Source organism: Miscanthus floridulus, chromosome 2, assembly GCF_019320115.1.
Source record: "Miscanthus floridulus cultivar M001 chromosome 2, ASM1932011v1, whole genome shotgun sequence".
NCBI classification, from domain to species: Eukaryota; Viridiplantae; Streptophyta; class Magnoliopsida; order Poales; family Poaceae; genus Miscanthus; species Miscanthus floridulus.
The window spans coordinates 167,288,431-167,315,309 of record NC_089581.1 but is presented as its reverse complement, the minus strand read 5'-3'; the positions used below and the strand labels follow the sequence as shown (position 1 = coordinate 167,315,309).

The 26,879-nt window shown below is 48.2% G+C and overlaps 2 protein-coding genes and 1 pseudogene across 5 annotated transcripts; 2 read left to right on the top strand and 1 right to left on the bottom strand.

Moving 5' to 3' along the window:
• Positions 1-294: 294 nt before the first annotated feature.
• On the top strand, positions 295-4,652 carry LOC136540535 (protein WHAT'S THIS FACTOR 1, chloroplastic). Of its 4 annotated transcripts, XM_066532541.1 has the most exons (4): positions 295-1,512; positions 1,602-1,685; positions 3,531-4,228; positions 4,462-4,652. In XM_066532541.1, exons 1-3 carry the CDS (start codon positions 509-511, stop codon positions 3,628-3,630), a joined length of 1,188 nt encoding a protein of 395 aa, XP_066388638.1. In that variant the 5' UTR covers positions 295-508; the 3' UTR covers positions 3,631-4,228; positions 4,462-4,652. The 4 variants fall into 4 exon arrangements, with proteins under 4 accessions (XP_066388638.1, XP_066388636.1, XP_066388637.1 ...); XM_066532539.1 differs by having other exon boundaries at positions 295-1,685; XM_066532540.1 differs by lacking the exon at positions 4,462-4,652 and having other exon boundaries at positions 295-1,685; positions 3,531-4,344.
• Positions 4,653-6,857: 2,205 nt separating this feature from the next.
• Positions 6,858-10,521, top strand: LOC136535614 (3-ketoacyl-CoA synthase 10). Its single transcript, XM_066527938.1, has 2 exons — positions 6,858-7,244; positions 9,055-10,521. Exons 1-2 carry the CDS (start codon positions 6,933-6,935, stop codon positions 10,270-10,272), a joined length of 1,530 nt encoding a protein of 509 aa, XP_066384035.1. The 5' UTR covers positions 6,858-6,932; the 3' UTR covers positions 10,273-10,521.
• A 1,279-nt stretch (positions 10,522-11,800) lies between these two features.
• Positions 11,801-26,879, bottom strand: part of LOC136537398 (probable inactive linolenate hydroperoxide lyase) — a 30,960-nt pseudogene continuing 15,881 nt past the window's right edge.

Genomic DNA, 26,879 nt, shown 5'->3' with positions numbered 1-26,879 from the left:
TCTATCTAAACATGAGGATAATAGGTGAGCTAATTTTAAACCATAGCTTCAGCTTTTTTTTTTGAGCAAAACCAAAGCTTCAACTAGTTGTTGACCAATTTATTGGTGAACCCCAACTAGTTTGGCTCCTAACTAAGAACTATCCGATCAAAACTGGGCCTTCTTGTGGGCTTCACAGGCCTTACGGCAAATGTCAAAACGAGCCCAGCAAACCCAGCAGAAATTATGGGCTCTATTTAGACCTAGCCACATCGGTGTCTTCTTCTGTTCAACGATCATCAAGAACGGCCCTTTTCATTTTTCTTCCCTCCTTCGTCTTTCCTTCGGCGTCTCCGGTCCCCCCGCAGGCCGCAGGCCGCCGCCTTGTTCTCCTCTTCTCGCCGCCATTCAGCAGCGCGACTAGGATCGCGCCCTTTGCATCCTCCTTCCAGATTAATCGTGTTACAATAGCATTGTTGCTCCTGTTTCGGCCCTTCTACTTCAGAAGTTCCTGGCCGCCTCACACGCCATGCACGCAGCATGTTCGCGCAATTGCCTGAGCGAGCTACTTCGCTGCCGGAGCCAGAGGCACTGGCTATACCAATGCCCGTACCAGCTCTCGCCAGCTCGAGGCATGACGCGTGGCCGGAGCGTGAAGGACCGGAGCAAGAAGAAGCGCGTGCACGCGCTCGAGGTGGCCACCGAGCGCTGGAAGGTGCTCTCTAAGGTGCTTGCCGTTGTCGACGCGCTCAAGAAGGAGGAGGAGCACGTCACCCCGCTCAAGCGCCTCGAGATCCTGCGGCCGCAGCTCGGCCTCGTCAAGCCGCACAAGGTGGCCCACTTCGTGCGCCGCTCGCCGCACCTGTTCGAGGTCTGCCGCGACAGCCGCGGCGTCATGTGGGCAGGCCTCTCGCGGCAGGCGGAGGCGCTCGTCGAGGAGGAAGCGCGCCTGCTGGAGGAGCACTCCCCTGTGGCCGCGCAGTACGTCACCAGGATGCTCATGATGTCTGTGGACCGGCGGCTGCCAGTCGACAAGATCGCCCACTTCCGGCGCGACATGGGACTTCCTCATGACTTTCGGACACGGTGGGTGCACATGTTTCCGGAGCATTTCAGGCTGGTCAGATTGGAGGATGGTGAGTATTTGGAGCTCGTCTCTTGGAACCCAAGCTGGGCAGTCACTGAGCTTGAGAAGAAGGCGGCTGTGTCGACTGGCCATGCCAATGCCAGTCCACCAGGAGAGCTCTCGCTTCCGTTCCCAATGAAATTCCCACCAGATTTTACTAGTTACTACAGATTTCGAGGAAAAGCTCATCATTATGTGAAAACGGGCAATACCGAGCAGTTTCAGAAGGTCACCTACCTGTCCCCTTATGCAGAGGCAAAGGGATTGACTCCTGGATCGCCAGAGTTTGATAAGAGGGCTGTTGCAGTGATGCATGAGATACTGAGCTTCATGTTGGAAAAGAGGCTGGTGACCGATCACCTTACGCATTTCCGTCGTGAGTTTGTAATGCCACAGAAGCTTATGAGGTTATTCCTGAAGCATTATGGCATCTTTTATGTTTCTGAGAGGGGAAAGAGGTTGAGTGTGTTCTTAACTGAGGCATATGATGGGACAGAACTCATAGAGAAGTGTCCATTGGTGCGGTGGAGGGAAAAGCTCCTTCAACTTACTGGTTACAGAGGGAGATTGAAGAATCTTGGTAATTTCGACATGTCTTCTGATTCAGATGATTACTTATTAGGCCGTGATGATGATGATGATGATGTATTGGATGTTGAAAGTGAAAATTCAGATGACATCTTAGATGGCTGTTCTATGTCAGATGATTCTGAGATGGATTTAGGAGATGCAGATGAATTTTGCAGAGACTGAGTTGGTGGCATGCGTGTGTAGCACAAAAGGAACAAAAAAAAGTTGTTTTTAGTTTGTTATAAAAACAAAGTTCGGCAATAACTGTTTGTGACTTTAAGCTCAGGATATAGTTGTATAATGTACCTTAGCTGCTGACATCTATGGAATTCCAAGTAACAGGTTGAGGTAGGTTGGATATCCTTCTCTCTGTACTCATATTTGGAATTCAAAATATTAGTCAAAGCTCAAACAGATCACAATGATTTGATATGGCAGGCTTGAATATTGCTTATACCATGTTCGTTAGTGTTATAACAACACCAAATCAGTGGCCCTGTGACGTTTTCTTTAGAAATAAATTGATGAGACAAAACATGCAACTACTGTACTCAAGTTATGATTTGTCCAAGATATCTTCATTAAACAGTCATAGATTTCCTTTAAGCACTCATAAGGCAGGAGGTGATGATTGATGAATTTGAAGTTCAGATATGTACACGTCTACGGTCTACCTCACTGTGCCAATGATAATCTTTGTATACAATCAATTTTTTAGTTGTAGTATTGATGAAGAAATCGTTTGCAACAATATGGCAGTTGGAGTTATTCTGCACTCCCCTTTTGTATTGACTTTGCTGTGCAAAACAAGATACACTGACCTTAATAATTACCCAAATAACTAATAAATGTACTACTGGTGCCATATACTAGTAAAAATCTATATATAATATGTCAATGTTTTCTTGGTACTTTGATATGCCATGTTTGTGCTGTATCTTGGTGATTTGGCGATTAGGTTTGCTGATCTTAGTGTAGAGCTCTTCCAGAAATTGTTTCTTTATAAATGTTTCTAAGCTTCATTTGGCTATGTTGTGCACGTTATGGTTGTTGACTTTGCTATACCTTTTCTGCCTCTCTCTGTTTATGCTGCTCTTGTTCAGCCTGTTCGCTTGTTGGTTTCAACCAGGGCTTATCAGCCAGCCAACAGTGTTTTTCTCTCACGACAAACCAGCACCAGCCGGGCTTATCAGCCCAGAAACGAACCAACCTAAACCCTAATGTATATAGACATGCATTTCAAATTATGTACATTGGACCGGAGGCTAATTTCCTTCGCTGATCTACTCCAGTACCGGCAAAGTTTGCAAACATGCATACAGTACATCCTCGTTTCTCATTTTTTTGCTTGAGAAAGGGATTAAATTTCTTTTCTCCAGTCTGGTGTACATTTTCAACAATCTGGCAAAAATAATGAGTATGTGTAGTTATTGTATTACCTGGCATCTTTCTTTTTGTCCTCCCCCTGATAATGTGTCATCCTTTACAGCAAATCCTTTGAAGGCTTTAAAACAGTATCCCATGCTGTCCTACTGTGCCAGCCATCTCTTGTATCTTGCTGAAACTTGCAAACTAGCTGTTTTGTGTGATGAAAGTAGGACTGTAGGAGCTGGTTAAGCTGTTCTTTTGTGCTAGCTGCAAATAGAAAGGAAAGAAGAGACTCTAGTGTCCCGGTGAGACAACACAATCCCTTGATGCAGCCATCTTAGTTTGCTGGTATTGTTTATGTATGTCATATTAGCTTCAAAACAACAAGCTGGTGTAGCACGTGTTCTGCTTATTTCTACCAGTACTTTGCAATATTCTTGTGCCGAAATTTCTTCTTCTTCGTACTGATCTTTTTGTCTTTTAACAGGACATATTTCGCCTCAGCATTCACTGGCTGCTTCATTGAGAAGATCCAGCACTACCTTTGCTGCAAACATGGTCACATGGCGATCGGAGGTGCGGCTTAATGCAACCACATGGGAGCAGAGACGCCCCCATTTACTTCATCCTTGGTCGTTGCCACCATGAATGTTGTTCCTACCCTACAGATCTCCAGCCAGCCGTCCATCCGTTCATCCTCTATTCCCCATTTCTTTTTGAAACAAATCTATTCCCCATTACCTGTTCATGCTTATTTGGATGGGTGCCATGCCATGCTCCTTATTTAAGGCTCGGCACTGGCAATGAGTCCTGATTCTCTAGAAGGACCTAACAATGGCGGTGCTGTTGGGAGTTAGCCGGACTGACAAAGTTGCATCCGTATTGGCATAATACTCTGGATATTCTCTCGCCGTTCAGACTTCAGATTTCGAGAATTTATGGGTTATGGGCTATGGCCTGGCGCAGCTCGTAGAACCGACCATCTTTTTAATTTCCATGGATACCGGAGCTGCGATGGATCCATATTTCGGGAGGTGCGATGGTTTTTGCTGAAAGATGGCTTTGGATGTGCACAGGGGTCTGCCATGCTGGATGTGTGGATCAATCCGATGTCCTGGACCATCAGCCCATCATCAAACCGGCATACCTCTTCAGCTGAAACTGTTGCGGCAGTACCATTAAGAGGTAGGGTGTGTGAGTCGCTGTGTCAATTTAGGAGGCTGGAAGTAGTTGCTGGGATCCTATAGACATTAATCCCGTCTCCATCATTGTACATGTTACATGAAGAAAGTATGCTTGCGTTGCGTTCTTACCAGGCAAACGGAGGCCATTCACTTATTCAACAGTCTTTTTTTTTGGCTGGTTTTATTAAGTCATTGTTATCCTCCTGATCGTGACCTATATTTTTCCCCCATCAGATCTGAGAACGGAACGCAACTGTGCGTCTTCCAACGGGGGAAGCGAGTGATGCCGCAAGCTGAACCCCCAACCAACTGCCCGCATGAATGAGGGCGCGTTTAGATCCGAAAATTTTTGTGTTTTGGGTAATGTAATACTTTCGTTTGTATTTTGCAATTAGTGTCTAATTATGAACTAATTAGGTTTGAAAGTTTCGTCTCGCGATTTCTCACCCAACTGTATAATTAGTTTTTTTTTTTCCGTCTACATTTAGTACTCCATACATATGCTGTAAGATTCGATGTGACGGGTAATACGCAAAAAATTTTGGATTTTGGGGGAAACTAAACGGAGCCTGAATGTACTACGAGAGGATAAATGTCACTAGCAGAGTGGTTAACCCTCGATGGACTGTGGTCAAGCTGTTGCTTTTTCTATGAATGAGCAGCAGGCTTGCCGCTGTCACTCCGCCTGTCAGGCTCTGAGCCTGAGTGATGAGGTCTTCGCGGACTGGCTCGCTGAATTCTGCCTTCTTCAGACAGTAATTTCCTATCCTAATGGTGTACTCCGAAACTAACTAGAGTATTTATCCACGGGTGGGTAATTCTGTAAGAACTGAAGAAGAAAAACCATGGATTTTTTTTTTCCGTCCATGCTTGATGGAATACTTGTGTAAAACACTTTTCCATGCTATTGCTGCCTGTGAAGAAATTTTAGGCGATGCATGCAGCTGGATGTCACCGTACAATTGCGATGCACCAAAGATGAAAGCCCCTTGCACGGCTCATCCAAAACGGCTTCACCGGTGAAGCCAGAAAAACTGGCTTTTTCCGGCTTCTAATTCATTTTAACCCCGGTTTATAAAACGGCTTCACGCTACAGGACTTCGATTTGTACAAAATAGATGAAGCCGAAGCCGGCATAAGCCATGCCAAAGAGGCCCGAAGTCACCCGCAACCAGTTTGGCTCATCATCCAGCTGCTGTGCCACCACCTACTTAAGAGGCCGTCCGTGGGATCAGATCGTACCCTCTTGTTTATCTACTGCATCAGCCAGGGAATCGGAGTGAATGAGGTGGGCAGCAGGCGAGGCTAGCTGGGAGCAGAGAACAGACAGGGCCAATTCATTTCACGCTCGAGAGGTTAGGTGCAGGCGCTAGTGTGCAGCATGATGCCCAATTGCAAGCACCGTCTCGACTCCACCGGCCCATCTGCCACAGTGCCACCCCTCCCCTCCCGAAGAAATTTATCTCCACGCGGGACGTGCACTTGTTGGGGGATCTCAGTTCGCAGCTAGCTGCTCTCGCCTAGCTAGCAGGGAACTTCCAGTGCAGGGATGTCTCACTCTCACGTCGTCGAGTGTCAACTGGCCCTGCTGATTAACTAAAGATAATATCTATCTATCTATCAGGGCCACTGTTTTTAATTTCAGTGCAGCGATGTCTCACGTCGGCTTGTGTCAATTGGCCTGATCAAAGCTAATTTCAGTGCAGCGATGTCTCACGTCCGCTTGTGTCAATTGTGTCAATATGTATATCCGGGACACCATTTTTAATTTCAGTGCGGACTTCTGTTTATCTCCAGACTAGTTTTACGTGATTTGAGGATGGAGTGTACACCATGCAATGGGCGAGCTCTGAGTGTTTATGTTCATACTGTATTTAAAAAGAAAAGAATACGAGAACAAGTATATACTCCCCTGTCCAAAATAAGTGCACACCTCATATAGAGGAGTCATTTTAAATTTAACTTCAATTATATATCTCAATAGATTTACTATAAAAAGTTATATAATATAACTAGTCTTATAATACTTATTTGATATCATGAATATTAGTATTTTTCTATATATTTAGTCAAACTTGAGATACATTAACTTCTCTAAATACGTGATGTGTACTTGTTTTAGGACGGAGTGAGTATGCGTCATTTTTTTAGCGGAATCTCGGCCTAAGGGTTTGTTTTGAACCCAAGAATTTCATAGAAATTAAATTGTACAGAAATTTAACAAGAATCAATTCATTTTTACTTGTAAAACACAAAAAACACAAGGACATGCAAAAATCCCGGCGTTCTATTCATTTTCTGGTGTACCTGATCATGCCATGCAGATGAAAGCAAGCAAAGCATGCGTATCTCTTCTGCCCACGAGTAGCAAACACGTTATGCATGGTCACACGCAACAGGTGCAAGAGCATGCCTGCAAGCCCCGTTATGCATGCATGGAGGAAGGCCGGGCCCGGGCGGGAGCTCCCGCTTCCCCCCTCCATCAGAATAGTCCGTGTCCGTCCCTGCCCTGCCCTCTAACGGCATTAATCGCCGCCCACCCACCCGCCATCTCCTCCCCTACCCGGCCGCTCCCGCTGCTCCTCCTCCTCTCCTGCTGCTAGTACTACTATATATCAAGGGACTAGCTGGACCCTTTCCACCCCCCCTCACTTCTCACTACCACTTCTCCGATCCGATCCATCCCGCGACTGCGACCAGCCACCATGGCGCGGGAGGAGCAGGCGCCGCAGTCGGTGAACCTCAAGTACGTGCGCCTGGGCTACCACTACCTCATCAGCCACGGCGTGTACCTGGCCACCATCCCCGTCATCGTGCTCGTGTGCGGCGCCGAGGTGGGCAGCCTCAGCCGCGACGAGCTGTGGCGCAAGGTGTGGGGGGAGGCCACCTACGACCTCGCCACCGTGCTCGCCTTCCTCGCCGTCCTCGCCTTCACCATCTCCGTTTACATCATGTCCAGGCCCAGGCCCGTCTACCTCATCGACTTCGCATGCTACAAGCCGGCCGACGAGCTCAAGGTGCGTGCGCGCATGCCTACATACTCTTGCTCTTATCTATCAATATTAGCTATATATGATTTGCATGCAAAGAAATATGATACTCATGCTGCTAGATGTAGTAGTAAACATGCTTTTCAGGCCTGTTTACTTTCTTCCTTAGCCTGACTTACTTTAATTTCTTTTATTGTTGATATAATTAAACTCCTAGTACTACTTACCAGTTACCACACATTTGATAGTCATGCTGCTCACACGCACATGCATGTACAAGGAACATACTACGCCACATCTGATCTACTTTTATATGAGATAAATTATTGGATCAGAGTCAGGCTATGACATCTCTTGTCTTGGGATAGATGTTTTATTTCCGGCTGAATTATATGCATGTGTAAGTGGAACACGTAATTATTGTATAGCTTCGATCCTTAGAAGGGAGGTTATTCATGAGTCCCAGAAGTGAACATGTGATCATTACTAATTGAGTTGTTGCATCTTACTATAAGGGCATCTAATACTTGGTCAAGCATGCATGGTGCACTGTGTGCCCATACCTATTTGCTTGGTCCCGATCTATTACTACAAGATTGTGCACATTTTGTGAAGGAGACAAAAACTTGATTATGGGTAGCAGTAGCAGGATCAGTGAAAACATGGGCTGTAGCCTGTCACATCGGTGGACGTACAATCTAATCTACACGCTTACCACTACATACCCGTACCTGCTGTAGTAGTAGTACAAAGTACCATTGCAGGGCCGTGCTGGGCCTTGGTTACAGCATCGGCCAGCTGCCACCAATTGAAGGCCCATAAATGTTGCAGAAACTTCAGACAGTGGCATCCATAAATACACCGACAGAGCACATCCACATGCCTCAAATGAAAACCCTACTCTCTCATGAGTTTATCCTTCCAACCCCTCCTCCACCCATCAACCAGCCTCTTCGCTGATTGGTTTTCGGGCTGATAAGCCCGGCTGGTATTGGTTTATTGTGAGAGGAGAGGAAAACACTGTTGGCTAGCTGATAAGCCATGACTAAAACCAACAAACGAATAGGCTGGTTATCTGTACATTTTTTTTAGCAAAATCAACATATATAATCAGTCATCATCAGCATGTAATGTGCCTGAAAGACTTTTTAGAGTCAGCCTTTTTTAGAGTCAGCGCTAAGTTTGCACTAGATGGATACGACTGGCCCAATGTTATTACAGTATGTTCGGTTGACTGGTTTATATTGTTGCTGGTTCGTGAAGAAGTACTGCTGGCTGGTCTGTGTGAGAGAAAAATACTGTTCCGGCTGAAAATTTACGATCGTTTACGACGAGCCACAGCCAAACGAAAGTCGATGGCATCGCACGCAGTGCATTAGAGATGAGCAGTGGGCCTCGGGGCCCACCGGTATGAATGGGCCGGCCGGGGCAGGTAGGATAGCAACGGTTTCCGTTGGGTTGAGGTCACAGGTCATTCGGTCACACCCATCACGAACGGTTGGGCGCTCGGTCCATCGGCCCAGCAATCAATGAGCAGTAATCCAAACGGGTGTATATTATTATTATGATTAATGGATAATAAAGATCTCAGTATGATGGTACTCCTGTTAACAGATTATTAGGCTCTTTTGAAACGTGGGACTGTTTTCCTGAATTCTACGCTTTTTTCTAGTGATGAAATCGAACTGACTTTCATAAAATTCCAGAACGATTTGTGGAATTCCTCTGTTCCAGAGGCTAACAGAATGGATGGATCGGCATGCAGTTGTAGACGATGCAGTGTATATATAATAATCATGCTGTGAAGTGATGGTTGTGTACATGTGCACACGTGCAGGTGTCCAAGGCGGAGTTCATCGACCTAGCGCGCAAGTCCGGCAAGTTCGACGAGGACAGCCTGGCGTTCCAGTCGCGTCTGCTAGCCAAGTCCGGCATCGGCGACGAGTCGTACATGCCGCGCTGCGTGTTCGAGCCCAACGCCAACTGCGCCACCATGAAGGAGGGCCGCGCCGAGGCGTCCACGGCCATGTTCGCGGCGCTGGACGAGCTCTTCGACAAGTGCCGCGTCCGGCCCAAGGACGTGGGCGTGCTGGTGGTCAACTGCAGCCTCTTCAACCCGACCCCGTCGCTGTCTGCCATGATTGTGAACCACTACAAGATGCGCGGCAACATCCTGAGCTACAACCTGGGCGGCATGGGCTGCAGCGCGGGGGTCATCGCCACCGACCTGGCCCGCGACATGCTGCAGGCCAGCGGCGCGGGCCTGGCCGTGGTGGTCAGCACGGAGGCCGTCTCCTTCACGTGGTACCCCGGGAAGCGGCGCTCCATGCTCATCCCCAATGCCTTCTTCCGGGCCGGGTGCGCGGCGGTGCTGCTGTCCAACCGGCGCCGCGACTTCCACCGCGCCAAGTACCAGCTGGAGCACGTGGTGCGCACGCACAAGGGCGCCGACGACCGCGCCTTCCGCTCCGTGTACCAGGAGGAGGACGAGCAGCGGATCAAGGGCCTGTCCATCAGCCGCGACCTGCTGGAGGTGGGCGGACACGCGCTCAAGACCAACATCACCACCCTGGGGCCCCTGGTGCTGCCCTTCTCGGAGCAGCTGCTCTTCTTCGCGGGCGTGCTGTTCCGCCACCTGTTCCCGTCCAAGGCCTCCACGCCGCCGCCGCCGACCACGCCCGGGGACGCCTCCGCCGCCGCGCCCTACATCCCGGACTTCAAGCGCGCGTTCGAGCACTTCTGCATGCACGCGGCGAGCCGCGATGTGCTGGAGCACCTGCAGAGCAACCTGGGCCTGCGCAACGCCGATCTGGAGGCCTCCCGCGCCGCGCTGCACCGCTTCGGCAACACCTCCAGCAGCAGCATCTGGTACGAGCTGGCGTACCTGGAGGCCAAGGGACGCGTCCGCCGCGGGGACCGCGTCTGGCAGCTCGCCTTCGGGTCAGGCTTCAAGTGCAACAGCGCGGTGTGGCGCGCCGTCCGCCGCGTGCGCCGCCCTGCGCGCAGCCCCTGGCTCGACTGCATCGACCAGTACCCGGTGCGAATGGACGCCTAGTACGTAGCTGCAATAGCTGCTGCTTAATTCAGATCTATCTATTGCTCGCTTCGCTTCGCTGCCAGTGCTGCATGCACCGATGGATGGCTGCTTAATGGTATAGGGTGCGTTCGATTTGCATGCATGTAACTGATGATGCATGCATGCACCAAGTGTTGGGTTGTTAAGTATCCGGTCCGGTCCTATGTGAACTTATGTACGTGCAATTTTAATGTGTTTTAATATCATAAGATTTGACGCTTGACAATAGATGCTGCTCTTGTCCATATTTAGTTTTGATTGATCCAGCTCGGATGCTTCTGCACTTGATATGTACTAGGACTAACAACTGTGCCAGTGCAAACGTGTAAACCCTATGTCCCTAGACGTTTGTCGCCACGATTTACGTGTCGATAACTTTGATTTGATTTATAGAAAATACGTGCAACACTTCTATTTCCAAATAAATTTATTAAAAAACTAGATTCAAATATCTATCCAATGCTACTAATTATGTATTATAAATATTAATATTTTTTAATATATATTTAGTCAAATTTGTTTCTCGAGAAGCTAAAACGATAAATATTTAGAGACGAAGAGAGTACTATGTTAAAAGTGAAAGTGCCTACAACGCCTCAAGGGGTGTGAATAGGTTAAATCAGAAAATCAGCTAGCTCGTATTGAACCTCGAGTTCGGAAATTTTGGTCTAACTCAGAATTTCCAACCCCTGTCCTAGGCCTCGAATTTCCGGACCTAGGAAATAAAGAGCGAGCTAATCAAGTAATGATCAATGATATGAAGAGCTAGAGTTGCCACACAAGTAGATAGTCGGCAGAGTGTGTTCAGCTCGACACAGACACTATGCCAGAAAAGCTAATTAGTGACGCGTCCAGAGGGTCTTTAGTGACGTGGAAAAGACGCGTCACTTACGTTGCGTCCGTGATGTGGACAAATTAGTGACGCGTAAAAATATGTCACTGATGTGAAGATACCAGCGACACGTATTTAATACACGCGTCACTGATCTTAGTATAGTAGCAACACGTACTGAGAAAAAGCGTCACTGATAATGAGGTATCAGTGACGTGCTGAGAAAACAGGTCACTAATAAGGGGATATCAGCGACTCAGCACTGAGGATACGCATCACTAGTAACGATGTATGAGCGACACGCAGTGAGAATACGCGTCACTAATGAGGTATGAGCCACTAATAAGGAGGTATGAGCGACACACACTGACAGTACGCGTCACTGATAATTAGATATCAGTGACTCATGTCAACCTAACGTGTCACTGATAGCATATAACAAGCGACGCATGTTAATAAGACACGTCTTAGATAGGATCGTAAGAGTGACGCGTCTACTTTTTAATGTCACTCATATTTTTCATCAGAGACACGTACTGTTCATAGCACATATATAGAGTTAAATACACTGGCGGCCCTTAAACTTATAGCTATATGCCACTTAGGTCCACGAACTCTCAAACTCGAAATCCAGCTCCCTGAACTTGTTAAGTCGTGCATCGCAGGTCCATGCCCCTACATGTAGCTGCTGACTAGGATAAATTTTATAAAAAACACCTCCCTCTTCTTCCCCTTCCAGAAGCGCGTCAAGCACTGCTCCGGTGGTTGGCTCCACCACTCCTCTACGCGCAAGCAGAAGCACCAGCAGCTCAACTTGGAGGTGCTTAGGCCACCAGAGATGCGCCAAAACAGCTCGGTCGAGGCGCCCCACAAGTGACGCCACGAGTGCGTGCGACAGAGGGAGCAACATCCTCGGCACTCGCCTCGTGCAGTCGCACGGACCAGAGCGGGCGACGGCGGTGCCGACGGAGGGTGCGGCGAGCGTCTGGTGCCGCACGTGCACCGCCACGACCGCCCCACGTGCTGCGGCCTTACCTACAGCGGGCAGTGTTTTCCTAAACGTTAAACGGTAAACAGTCGGTCACCTACCGTTTAGCCATTATTCGGGCAAAACGTCCTATTAAACGGGCTAAACGGCCAATTAAACAGGGTAAACGGGTGATTAAACAGAAACGGCGCACCACCGTGTAGCGTTTACACAGTGTTTAAATGGGCTAAACGACCATTTAGGCGAATAGCTACAGCACGTGGAGTCCGTGGCCAATGAGATGGAGCAGCACCGCCGCGAGCTACAGCAGTTCGCCAACGCCGACATGGGCGCGACCACGGGTAGTACCGCCGAAACAGCTCGGCCAGTAGCATGCACGCTGTGTCCACCACCACCTCCTTGGCGGTGTACTATTTGTTCCCAGGCACCGGCTATGCCATCTCCGGCCCGTTGGACCAGAAGAGGTGCTATAGCAGCTTGGCGTCGTCGTCGCCGATGAATCGCTCTGGCATGAACTCCTCGGGGCAGTTGAACACCTCAGGGCCCCGCATCGCCAGCGGCTAGTACACACATAGCACCTCGCCCTTGGACACCTGGTACGTGGTGCCACCGTGGGATTGCAGCACGAAGTCCCTACGCGTGTGGCCGAACTGCAGCGGGACCGGCGGCTGCATCCGGAGCATCTTGTACACCGTGGACCGCACTAGTGGCATGGACTCCCAAACGACGGTGAACCCGAACCCAGCGTTGGCGTCTTTGTCCATGGTGCACTACACCTTGTCCCATAGGCGCAGGCGCAGCCCCGTGGCATTGGCGGCGTCACCAACCTTGGTGACGAGGAAGGGTTGGAAGATGGAGAAGCCGCCGAAGGCGTTGAAGCCAAGCACGAAGAGGATGTTGTTGATGGCATCCTTCTTGTCGATGTCGTGCTGCATCTCAGCGTAGGCGACGGTCTCAGTGCCATGCTTCTTGACAAAGCGGTAGAGCAGGTAGTAGCCCGACCAGATGAGGAAGGACGACGGTGGGAAGGAGTGGATGAGCAGCTCCTCCAACGGCTGGATGAGGCCGACCTTCTAGGTGGGTAGGATCTGCTGCGCCAGCCACGGTGTCTAGCATGGCGCCGACACCGATGCGGAAATCGATGGGTCAGCTATGGGCGCTGCGGTGGAGGAGGTCCATGGTGAAGGTCTTGATGCGCGCGTGCTCGGCCTCCTCGGTGTCGAGGTAGACGCCGACATGGGTGTGTAGGGTCGAGATGGCGGACTAGAGGGAGGGGGAATAGTCCTTTCTAAAAATAATCACGTCGGCTAACCGAAACAAGTGTGGAATTAAAACTATCGGTCTAGCCAAGACTACACCCCCTCTATTTATGTTCTCTAGCACCTTCTAAAGATACTAATTAAGCAACAAAGGTGCCGGGCTAGCTAGAGCTCACCTAACCAGTTCTAGAAGCAAGGTCACACAAACCTATGCCGCTAGTACTTCAAACAACAAGGGAGCTCCTACACAAGCTAGTAAGCAAAAGCACAAAGCCACCTAAGCTCACTAACAATGCTCAATAACAAGGCAACCAATGCCAAATTAGAGAGCACAATTACTTAGCTACACAAACTAAGTAATGTGACTAACAAGGTTACACAAACCAAAATAGCCACGCAAGAGAGCTACTTCTATGCTACACAAGCAAGAAGGTAACTAGTAAGCTACACAAGCTAACTAATTACAAGAGCAACTACACAAGCACAATATATGTAAAAGTAATTACAAGCTTGTGTAATGAGGATGTAAACCAATGGGAAGAACAAGGTTGACACGGTGATTTTTCTCCCGAGGTTCACGTGTTTACCAACACGCTAGTCCCCGTTGTGTCGACTGCTCACTTGGTGGTTCGGCGGCTAATTGGTATCACCCGCCAAGCCCGCACGTCGGGCACCGCAAGAACCTATCCCAAAAGTGAGAGTGGCTCAATGACACACTCAACTAGAGTTGCTCTTCATGGCTCCCGCGGGGCGAGCATAATGCCCCTCACAAAGCTCTTCTCCGGAGCACCGCACAAGCTTCTTGTGGGCTTCAACGGAGACCACCACCAAGCCGTCTAAGAGGTAGCAACCTCCAAGAGTAACAAGCATCACCGGCTTGCAACTCGATCACCTAGTGCCACTCGATGCAACTTCACGATGCAATCGCACTAGAATCGCTCTCTCACACAATCGAATGATCACTATCAAGTATATGTGAGATGGAGGGCTCCCAAGCACTACTACATAAGCCACCAAGGCTCTAGTGTGCTCAACTATCGGCCCAAGGCCGACCATGGCTTCTATTTATAACCCCATAAACAAATAGAGCCGTTACCACTTCACTGGGCAAAAGTCGGGACGATCAGACGCTCTGGTCCGATCGACCGGACGCTGGACCTTAGCATCCGGTCGTGCGATGCACGCCACATGTCCCCTTCTTCAAATGTTGTTCGCTCGATCTCAATGGTCATCTATTGACCGGACACAACAGCTTGAACTGACTGGACACAGCAACCCCAGCGTCTGGTGATTTCCAGTAAGGTACCAAACATGACCGAATGCGTCCGGTCGGTCACGATCGGATGCAGCACCAGCGTCTGGTCACTTCTAGCTTCTCTGCTCTGCCTGCGTCATCACACATCACCCTGATCAGATGCACACAGTCAGTGTCCGATCACTTCCAGCACCAACGTCTAGTCGATGACCAACGCCTACACGCTGTCTGTCGCCATTGACCGAATGCATGACCCTAGTGTCTGGTCACTGCGTGACCAGCGTCCGGTGCACTCTATGAGACCCTATCTTTTCTGTCTAGTGCGCCGGTGGCACCGTCGGACTATCCGCACTCTACGAGCGGACACTCCATCGGTGGAGTTTCAAACCCTTCTCACCTCCGTTCCATCGCCGAGTTGATCCACATCAACTCTAACTTCATCTCCTTTGTAAATGTGCCAACACCACCATGGTATGTGTGTTAGCATTTTCACAATCATTTTTCAAAGGATTAGCCACTCAACTTACCACGCCACTCAATCCTAGCGATGATGCAAAGTTAGATCACTCGAGTGGCACTTAGATGACCGATATGCAAACAAGTTTGCCCCTTTTGATAGTACAACCATCTATCCTAAACCCGGTCATCAACTTCTCTACACACCTATGATCGGTGAAATAAAATACCCTAGGTTATACCTTTGCCTTGCGTATTCCATTCCATCTCCTCCAATATTGATGCAACACATGCACCATCATGATCAACAATGATATGATCCACTTCATGTCATCACGTGATCATATTGGTTCATCGATCTTGACATCACTTGCTTTTCACCGTTGCCTTTGATTATCGGCGCCAAGTCTTGCTTAAGCTTCACCGCCACGCGGTCCATCGCTCCAAAGTCTCTGACTTGCCCTTCACGCTTGCAACCGGTCCATCAAGCCAAGTCATGTCTTGATCTTCTCCACCTTGATCACATGACTTAATGTCATGTCTCATTTGCAATGAACTCCTTCATCATCACATGTGTGAGCTTTGCAACATCTCCAAGCCATTTTCACCTTCATGGCATATGTTGCTCACATACATGTATATGTGGACTAATCACATGTGTATCTCACATAAACACAATTAGTCCACCTAGGTGTAGGGTCGAGATGGCGGACTAGAGGGAGGGGGAATAGTCCTTTCTAAAAATAATCACGTCGGCTAACCGAAACAAGTGTGGAATTAAAACTATCGGTCTAGCCAAGACTACACCCCCTCTATTTATGTTCTCTAGCACCTTCTAAAGATACTAATTAAGCAACAAAGGTGCCGGGCTAGCTAGAGCTCACCTAACCAGTTCTAGAAGCAAGGTCACACAAACCTATGCCGCTAGTACTTCAAACAACAAGGGAGCTCCTACACAAGCTAGTAAGCAAAAGCACAAAGCCACCTAAGCTCACTAACAATGCTCAATAACAAGGCAACCAATGTCAAATTAGAGAGCACAATTACTTAGCTACACAAACTAAGTAATATGACTAACAAGGTTACACAAACCAAAATAGCCACGCAAGGGAGCTACTTCTATGCTACACAAGCAAGAAGGTAACTAGTAAGCTACACAAGCTAACTAATTACAAGAGCAACTACACAAGCACAATATATGCAAAAGTAATTACAAGCTTGTGTAACGAGGATGTAAACCAATGGAACGAACAAGGTTGACACGGTGATTTTTCTCCCGAGGTTCACGTGTTTACCAACACGCTAGTCCCCGTTGTGTCGACTGCTCACTTGGTGGTTCGGCGGCTAATTGGTATCACCCGCCAAGCCCGCACGTCGGGCACCGCAAGAACCTATCCCAAAAGTGAGAGTGGCTCAATGACACACTCAACTAGAGTTGCTCTTCATGGCTCCCGTGGGGCGAGCATAATGCCCCTCACAAAGCTCTTCTCCGGAGCACCGCACAAGCTTCTTGTGGGCTTCAACGAAGACCACCACCAAGCCGTCTAAGAGGTAGCAACCTCCAAGAGTAACAAGCACCACCGGCTTGCAACTCGATCACCTAGTGCCACTCGATGCAACTTCACGATGCAATCGCACTAGAATCGCTCTCTCACACAATCGAATGATCACTATCAAGTATATGTGAGATAGAGGGCTCCCAAGCACTACTACATAAGCCACCAAGGCTCTAGTGTGCTCAACTACCGGCCCAAGGCCGACCATGGCTTCTATTTATAACCCCATGAACAAATAGAGCCGTTACCCCTTCACTGGGCAAAAGTCGGGATGATCAGACGCTCTGGTCCGATCGACCGGACACTGGACCTTAGCGTCCGGTCGTGCGATGCACGCCACATGTCCCCTTCTTCAAATGCTGTTCGCTCAATCTCAACGGTCATCTATTGACCGAATACAGCAGCTTGAACTAACTAGACACAGTAACCCCAGCGTCTGGTCATTTCCAGTAAGGTACCAAACATGACCGAACACGTCCGGTCGGTCATGATCGGATGCAGCACCAGCGTCTGGTCACTTCTAGCTTCTCTGCTCTGCCTGCGTCATCACACATCACCCTGATCAAACACACACAGTCAGTGTCCGATCACTTCCAGCACCAACGTCTAGTCGATGACCGACGCCTACACGCTGTCTGTCGCCATTGACCGAATGCATGACCCTAGTGTCCGGTCACTACGTGACCAGCGTCCGGTACACTCTATGAGACCCTATCTTTTCTATCTAGTGCGCTGGTGGCACCGTCGGACTATCCACACTCTACGAGCGGACACTCCACCGGTGGAGTTTCAAACCCTTCTCACCTCCGTTCCATCGCCGAGTTGATCCACATCAACTCCAACTTCATCTCCTTTGTAAATGTGCCAACACCACCATGGTATGTGTGTTAGCATTTTCACAATCATTTTTCAAAGGATTAGCCACTCAACTTGCCACGCCACTCAATCCTAGCGATGATGCAAAGTTAGATCACTCGAGTGGCACTTAGATGACCGATATGCAAACAAGTTTGCCCCTTTTGATAGTACAGCCATCTATCCTAAACCCGGTCATCAACTTCTCTACACACCTATGACCGGTGAAATAAAATACCCTAGGTTATACCTTTGCCTTGCGTATTCCATTCCATCTCCAATGTTGATGCAACACATGCACCATCATGATCAACAATGATATGATCCACTTCATGTCATCACGTGATCATATTGGTTCATCGATCTTGACATCACTTGCTTTTCATCGTTGCCTTTGATTATCGGCGCCAAGTCTTGCTTAAGCTTCACCGCCATGCGGTCCATCGCTCTAAAGTCTCTGACTTGCCCTTCACGCTTGCAACCGGTTCATCAAGCCAAGTCATGTCTTGATCTTCTCCACCTTGATCACATGACTTAATGTCATGTCTCATTTGCAATGAGCTCCTTCATCATCACATGTGTGAGCTTTGCAACATCTCCAAGCCATTTTCACCTTCATGGCATATGTTGCTCACATACATGTACATATGGACTAATCACCTGTGTATCTCACATAAACACAATTAGTCCACCTAGGTGTAGGGTCGAGATGGCGGACTAGAGGGGGGGGTGAATAGTCTTTTCTAAAATTAATCACGTCGGCTAACCAAAATAAGTACGGAATTAAGATGATCGATCTAGCTAATACTATACCCCTCTATCTATGTTCTCTAGCACCTTCCAAAGATACTAATCAAGCAACAAAGGTGTCGGGCTAGCTAGAGCTCACCTAACCAATTCTAGGAGCAAGGTTACACAAACCTATGCCACTAGTACTTTAAGCAACAAGGGAGCTCCTACACATGCTAGTAAGCAAAAGTACAAAGCCAACTAAGCTCACTAGCAATGCTCAATAACAAGGCAACCAATGCCAAATTAGAGAGCGCAATTACTTAGCTACACAAACTAAGCAATGTGACTAATAAGGTTACACAAACCAAATTAGCCATGCAAGGGAGCTACTTCTATGCTACACAAGCAAGAAGGTAACTAGTAAGCTACACAAGCTAACTAATTACAAGAGCAACAACACAAGCTTAATGTATATGAAAATAATCGCAAGCTTGTGTAACGGGGATGCAAACCAATAGGAAGGACAAGGTTGACACGATGATTTTTCTCTTGAGGTTCACATGTTTGCCAACACGCTAGTCCCCGTTATGTCGACCGCTCACTTGATGGTTTGGCGGCTAATTGGCATCACCCGCCAAGCCCGCACATCAGGCGTCGCAAGAACCTACCCCGAAGGTGAGGGTAGCTCAATGACACGCTTTACTAAAGTTGCTCTTCGTGACTCCCGTGGGGCGAGCACAATGCCCCTCACAAGCTCTTCTCTGGAGCGCCGCACAAACTTCTTGCGGGCTTCTACGAAGACCACCACCAAGCCATCTAGGAGGTGGCAACCTCCAAGAGTAACAAGCACCACCGGCTTGCAACTCGATTACCTAGTGCCACTCGATGCAACCTCACGATGCAATCACACTAGAATCGCTCACTCACACAATCGGATGATCACTATCAAGTATGTGTGAGATGGAGGGCTCCTAAGCACTCTCAAGCATGGATATAAAGTCCCCCAAGGTGCTCAGCACTAGCCATGGCCGAAGGCCACTTCTATTTATAGCCCCAAGGGCTAAACTAGCCGTTACCCTTTTACTGGGCGTTTTTCGGGTCGACCGAACGCAGCATCGGACGCTGCACCGGATGCACTGATCGCGAATACCAGACGTGTCCAGTCGCTATACCGGACATATTCGGTAGCTGTCTGACCGCCACGTGTCCTACCGTTGCCTCAAATAGCTCTCTGACAAGACGACCGGACGCTCAGCACAAAACGATCGGACGCTCAGCCACTGCGTCCGGTCGAGTCTAGTAAGCCTCCAGGGCCGACCGAACATGACTGTTAGAAGCTGACCAGACGCTGAGCCTCAGCGTTCGGTCGAGTACAGTAAGCACCCACTGATGACTGGACGCGTCCGGTCACACCGGATCGGACGCTGCCAGCGTCCGACCGACTGCTTTGCCGAACATTGCTTTTTCTGATTCACACCAGACGCGTCCGGTCGCTGAGTACGTCGCCAAATACCAGATGTGTTCGGTCACTCTATAACCAGCATGACTAACTCGTTTTCAACTCTATCTTCTTCACCCTTGCTCAAATGTGCCAGCCACCAAGTGTATCACCTTGTGCACATGTGTTAGCATATTTTCACAAACACTTTCAAGGGTGTTAGCCACTCAACTTGCCACGCCACTCGATCCTAGCGATGATGCAAAGTTAGATCACTCGAGTGGCACTAGATGACCAATATGCAAATAAGTTTGCCCCTCTTGATAGTATGGCCATCTATCCTAAACTCGGTCATAAACTTCTCTACACACCTATGACTGGTGAAATGAAATGCCCTAGGTTATACCTTTGCCTGGCGAGTGATAGCGCAACAGCTTCATTTACTTTTCCTGGCGCGGTGTAGAGCGTACTCGTCTTGCGTTTCAATTATTCACCATCCCGTCTCCCGTCATGGCTCTGCACCCCGACGTGTCTATTTGCTTACGCCATTATCTTTCTCTCCCTCGCTAGCATCCTGTCTGAATTTAAATGGGAGCACATGGCTCTATCGTGCCCATGCCCCTGCTAAGCGCCACCATCCATTTGCCCGCTTTGTCGCATCATCTCTGCCTGCTTTGCTTGTTTTTGTCTGACTCTGCCGAGCCTCGCGTTGCTCCCCCTCTCTCTATTTTTCTGCTATCTCAGTCTTGTCTTTGTTTGTCTCTGCTTATCTCTACGGTCTGCCTCTGTTGTACCGTCGCGCTATTGTCGTTGTCACAGCGTCATGGTCTACCTCAGCATTCCGCCAAGCTGAGTCGTCTCGTCCTTGCCTCGGCTGCCTCTGTCTGGCTCTGCTCCTCTACTTCCCTTTTTCTTTTCTACTAGGCCAGCAGCCCGGAGCCCTTATCACTAGGCAAGGCACACATGTGAGCCCGTAGCACCAGCTTAGGCCGCGCTCGCCATCGCTCGGCCACAGCACGCGTAAGCGTAACGAGCCCCGCTACTGACCACGCTGCCCGAAGCACTACAGCGCCTTGCCATGGCCAGCCCACTGCTGCCCAAGCCTCCATCGCCAGCCTCGCCTCCTTCATATGCGCACGAGCCCACTCGGTTCTACGATGGACCTGTAGCTCCGACAACGCTGCCCTTCCTTTTCCTTCCCCGTGCGTGAACCGCCCTAGCATTGTCGCACCACCGCGCGAAGGGCCATGCCGGGGGTCGACTCTCGGCCACGCCCTTCTCTTCGGCCGAGCTTCTTCTGCGCAGCACTTGCCGTGCCATGCTTACCGTGCGGCCACGCTGTGGCCCACTGCTCCGAGCGCCCTCTAGCTAGACTGCATCAGCGTCCATCGTGTAGTCACCATGTGCGCGAGCGCGCCTGAGCATGCGCCGTCCCTTTCTTCCCCGCTCTGGACCGCAACTGCCGTGCCGCCTTCCCAACCGCGGCCGCGTGTGGCCGTCGTGCTAAGCCACCGCTGTGTGGCCACCGCGACTGGAGCGCCATTGTTGCCGGCTTGCCACCGCCATAGCTCACACGAGCAGACTGACGTGGGCTGGCTCAGGTCTTGCCACGGCTAGGCCATGGTCACGGGGGCCCCCGTGGCCCTAACCAGCGGGTTCCCATTGCCGTCATGCCATCCCTAGTCGGGATTGACTGCTAGTCGGTGATTCCCCATTCGTGCTCTGCTTTGAGAATGAAGAGAAGGTGAGAAATGAGAATAGAATTAATGCAGGGTTCTTATTGCTAAATACGTGACTCATATGAATAGTACACGTTGGACTGTTGGTTAGTTTTGAGAAAGCGTAGGGTCCTTTTTGTGTATTCGCTAGGTCAGTTGGGCAGGCCACGTTGGGTCGGTCGGCTGCCGTCGCGCTGGGCCGGCTTGTTTGGGCCACTAGCATGCGAGCCCCGCCTAGGTCTCTGGCCGGCCTGCTCTCGCGCCCTGGGCCATCCCTCTTGGGCCGACCTGCTTCCGCGCGCCCACGTGGGCCGTTCGCGCCGTTCCGCCGTCACTGGGCCACGCCTGGCCAGTAGGCCACGCGCGCGTCTGCAGTCCAAACCGAGCCACGTAGGCCCTTTTTGTGTTGATTTTCATTGTATTAATTCAGTGTTATTAAAAAATTGAAAATAAATCATAGAAAAATCATAAAAATGCTAAACCAGTTTTGTTGAGTTTCTAAAATCATGATCTATCTAATAGTGTATTTTGTTCGCATAGATTCGGTATGTTTTAGGGTTGCTCTAATTATTTTAACATGCTTAATATTGTTAAAAGGTGAACTTGTAGGAATTTCGATGATAAATCGGTGATAGTATTGACTATGAAAACTTTACAGTAAAGGACTAATATTATTAGTTGCTCACTGTAATTTTTGTAGTACCAGAATAATTAGTTTGCTAGATAGATAATGATGCCCTATTTCGAATAATGATTAAATAGATAGAACAGGATAAAGAAACACCATGGAGTTGTATAACTAAGACACTTGTTGGGGAATGACACCTTTCTCAACAATGTTGATACGTAGATTAGTACGTTAGTCATTAGAACTAGCTCGTTAACTTGAAAGGCGTAAATCGTATTTTACGAGTTACAGTTGTAGTTGATTAATTATGTCTTTGCATTGCATCGCATTGCATATCATAATAGGGACTTCGATGGATCGTGGAGTTATCGGGAGTTACTGGGGAAATTGTGCTTTTAGAGATCGGTCGCCATGATGGAATGCTAACTTCTGATTAAATCTTACCCATGCAAGCTCCGGTGCATAACCCCTACTTTTCTACACTTTAAATTATATTTGTGCATTAAGTTTTAAGGAGTTGAATGAAACCCACTTGCATATATATATATCTTTATCCTATGAGTCTTAGTAGTATGATAGGATCATGTAGATTGCTATGCTATAAGACTCCGGTAGAAGTTGAGTGCTTGTCTGTCACTAGTGAGAGATAGAAAATATATTACTATATTATTATCATTTGGAAAATATAAATGGTGGAAAGAAAAAATAGTGACTGAGCGGGGATATGGTTTGTGTATTGGTGGGTGTAAGAGGTTGTGTCCTGCGGTCAACGGGACATAGCTTGGTTACATAGTTTTTTCTGTCTATGTCGGTTAAGGACCGATCGTTGCATAAGACTCTAGGCAAGTCAAAGACTTATTATCCTGAGCACATACTTCGGTATGGGTGCTTGGAAGACCTGTTACTCTCTTGTCATGGATTCTGGCTCTTTCCAAACCAACTGTCATGGTGGTTTTTGGGTTAGGAGGTCCTTGCACCGCACTGAGTCTGGGAGTACTCAAGGGTGGGGGCTTGGAGTCCCAGTTTGGACGGGGACCTAGACCCCATGACAGGAGGGTAGTGGGTTGGTCCTGCTTGTGCCTAGGGTACAAGCAGGGCATGTGTTTTTAGGGTACCCAGCTGAGGGCATTGATTCGCGAATCACCGGCGTTCCGGTACGGCTTGTCTGCGGCCTAGCACCATAATAAGAATTGAAAGATAAAAGATAGAAAAAGGAAATATGATTGCTTACCACCTGCTTGAATGTAGCACATGTGTTTACATAGAATGGTTAGTTAATGAACTAACGCACTGCTAATAAAAATTGAATATAAAAACGTACTTTTAGTAATGCTTTCTACAGATGCAATAAACCCATAAGCCAGATAACCTTGCATATCCTTGAAGTCTTTTCTTTCCTCTTGTCGGGTAAGTCTTGCTGAGTATAATTGAGTACTCAGGGTTTTATTCCCCCTCTTGCAGGTGATAGGTGGATGCTAGAGCTGACTCTTGTGTGTGGACTCCTCCTGGTGGGCTCAGAGAGGATTTCCTTTACACTGCAATCGTAGTTTTTATTTATAATTCTCACTAAATATTTTTATAAATGAAAGTTTATAATCTGTTGTCATAATTTACATATCAAGGCTTCTTCATGCCATGAATAGATGATTATTTCCGCTGTAATTCTAATCACATGTTTATATTCCGTTGTTACATTAAATTGTTCATAACTCTGATAATATGATTACATTCCGCTGTTATAATAATAAATATTATACTCTAATATTGTATTAAAAGTGATGTAAGAAATGGTTAAGATTGATGTAAGCTTTATTCTCTCATTTGTGATCCTGATGGAAAAATGTAGATTTTCAGGTTCTCCCTTGGGGTGTGCCCGACGGAACCGAGTAATTTGGTGTTCTCCCTTGAGTACTTAGCGTCTAATGGAAGACGGGTACTCCTAGGAGGCATTAGATTAGGCGGTTCTGCCACAGGTGGTATCAGAGCATAAATAAGGAAATAAAGCTTTGAAAACATTTTCTAAAATAAAAATTTGACAACAGATTCTTTTCAAAGAATAGGACGTCTTTATGCGAAGTTATATAAGTAGCCCTATTACTATGTTTATGTATCCAGAATAGATGGCACTCTGCTAACTTAGGTAGGCTTAATCAATTTTTCTACAGGTACACTGACTCGAGCATAGTCCGATAGTATCGATTAGCTACAGGGAGAGAGCGATGTGCCAAAAATATGAGAACAGTTGCCCTATATACTAGCAATAGTGGAAGGACATATAGGACGTACATCCATGCATATACTGTTTGTGCATTGTAGCACTCATTTTACTTGTAGATACGCTATCCATAGGTGTCACGAGTGTCATATTGTGCACGACTGACTCGTTCCTTTTATAGAGTTACCACTGAATTGTGGCTTCGTGTTTCACGTTCGCCGTGGTTCACGCCTGTCGTGACCCATGTCTTTCTATACCTCCTTTCTATGCTCTTGTCAAACCCTTACCCTATAGTCGTACTATTCAGTATTGGCCTCAAACATTGCTCACCTCGAACACGTGGAATTTAGTTGATTTATTCGTAAGTGATCCCACGCACGAACCCTGGTGAACCATGTTAGGACCACTGAATGCTCTACCTTTATAAGTAGAGCCTGGCTTAGCCATTGGTATCACCACTTGGCACACTTTAGCTCGTCTAGCTTTTTCTTTGAGCAAGCTTTCCACTCAGCCTTCCTTGCAACCACCACTAGAGATGGTAGGAGCTTGGGTTAGTAGTTACTATCTGAACATTGAGGGTTTTCCTAGAATTCTGCATGCCACCCTACAAAAGCTTGAAGTCAAAGATCATCCTGAGTATGAGGGTCGTGAGTATGAGGAGCATGGAACCGAGCGGTGTGAGGTTACCGTCTACATCGGGAAGAGTGAAGAGTTCCCCGACCTCACTGAAGCCTGGAATGTGACCACAACTGGGTTTCGCTTCATCGACACCTACCAGGTTGTGGCTCACAAAGCCTTGTGGTACCTTTCTAGATCTATGAAAAGCCCATTGCCCGTACCCCCATGAGGTTCTTTCCACCTTTGGATAAGAATCGGCGGGCATGGAGGGCTCGCATGGAGGCTTTGCAAGGACAGGATGCACAAGAGGACAATCCAACCATGGTGCATCTGACCACGTACCTACTTGCTCTAGATGAGCAGTATGATCAGCAAGCCTTAGAGCTAAGGACGTGCCTCCATTGAGCCAAGGAAGCTAAGATCTTATCTAGGATACTCTAGGTGCAGCTTGCCGAAGCGCATGCCAGTGCAGTAGCTGTAGAGAGTCGGGAGACTGCCATGTTGGAAGCTCTGAAGCAGGCTGAAGATTGGCATGTCCATCAACTAGGTGAGGCCTTCCTTGTCACCAAGGCCAAGCGGAGGATGCTGGTGGTGGAACGGTAGGATCCCTTGATCGTGGAGGGAATCCCTGTCCACCCACCAAAAAGAAGAAGAATTGGTGCTGCAGTGCCGCCAGCACCCCCACCCTCGAAAGTGTTAGAAGTAGAACCCTTGGTTCCTCTCACTTAGCCTTTACCTAGAGAAGAGGTAGATCCATAGCCAGGGCAGTAGAAGAATCCACCGAGCCCAGGAATGAAGATGTGTGGTTCTGAGTAGATTAGCTGCCTTGAGATGTTGTATCCGTAGTAGTAGTGCTTTTTATCGCCGTCCTACGGTATTGTACTCTTACCATTGTTGTCATCCGTAGTTGTTGAGGTCGTCCACCAGTAGGGAAGGTGAATGATGCGTCGTGAATGGAAAATTGAATGCCTGTATGTTGTACCTATATGAGACCATTGGAATATGCATTTTGTTATTTCGCTGTGTTTATTGCATCCATCTACCCTTAGGTTTTGTGAGACATGCTTAGAGTTATCATGGGTGATATTAAGCGGGTTACAAGAGAAGTTACTATTCGGATGCCAATAGACTAGCCATGATTGGATCACATAAGACGCTGCATCGACTAATTGTGGATGTCCCAGTAGAACACTTGAATTTCTTTAAATCAAATCTGCCATTGGATTTGCCTTATTGTTTGAATCTTGCAATACTCCTCTTATTCTGTGGTCTATGACCCCACCGCCTTCATAGCGTGTAAGTTGGTAATGGTTGCCTGGTTAAAAGCTTATGGTGCCATGACAAAACCAAGGGCTCCCTATGGAACAGCTACCACATGGTGACGTTGCTCGGCATGCTCTGGTATCGAGGTTGTTGACCAAGTACCTTTACCAAGTTATACCGCGGTACCGTTTTTCTACAAAATATTCTCCTTGAAATATGTAGGTGTTCAAATGGGAAATCCACAACGGGTTGATGAAATAGTGTTCTATCAAAGTAAACAAGAGGAGGTGATTTTGGCAGAAGCGTGTATGTCGTGCTCTCAGTTCATACAGAGGTTGGTACATATGGTGGGTAAGAAAGGGAAAGAAGAAGAAGAGTAGTAAGGAAAGTTAGCCTCGAGTAGTCGGGAGCGATTGTAAAAGCCTAAGTGAAAGTCATGTCCTAAGCCCTGTGTTTAGTTGACCACACTATGCATGCTGAGTTATTTTGCTGTGTGCCCTATGGACACCATCTGTGTCGGGCCCTTTAACCCCCATTCTCCCATGGTTGTGACATCATGCCACACTCGCCGTCTTTGTGCACTATGCGTTTCTCCTTTTCCCCAATATCCGGTCGGCTCTCGACCCCCATGCCTCGTCCCTCGTACTGGACCCCCCTTTCCCCTCTCCTTTTTCTTCTCTTGGGGACCCGGCCGCCTGCACGCCTGCCTTGCTGAGCGGACCCTCTCCTCTCCTCTCCCTTATCCTCTGCCCGCTCATGCAGGAAGCGCACTA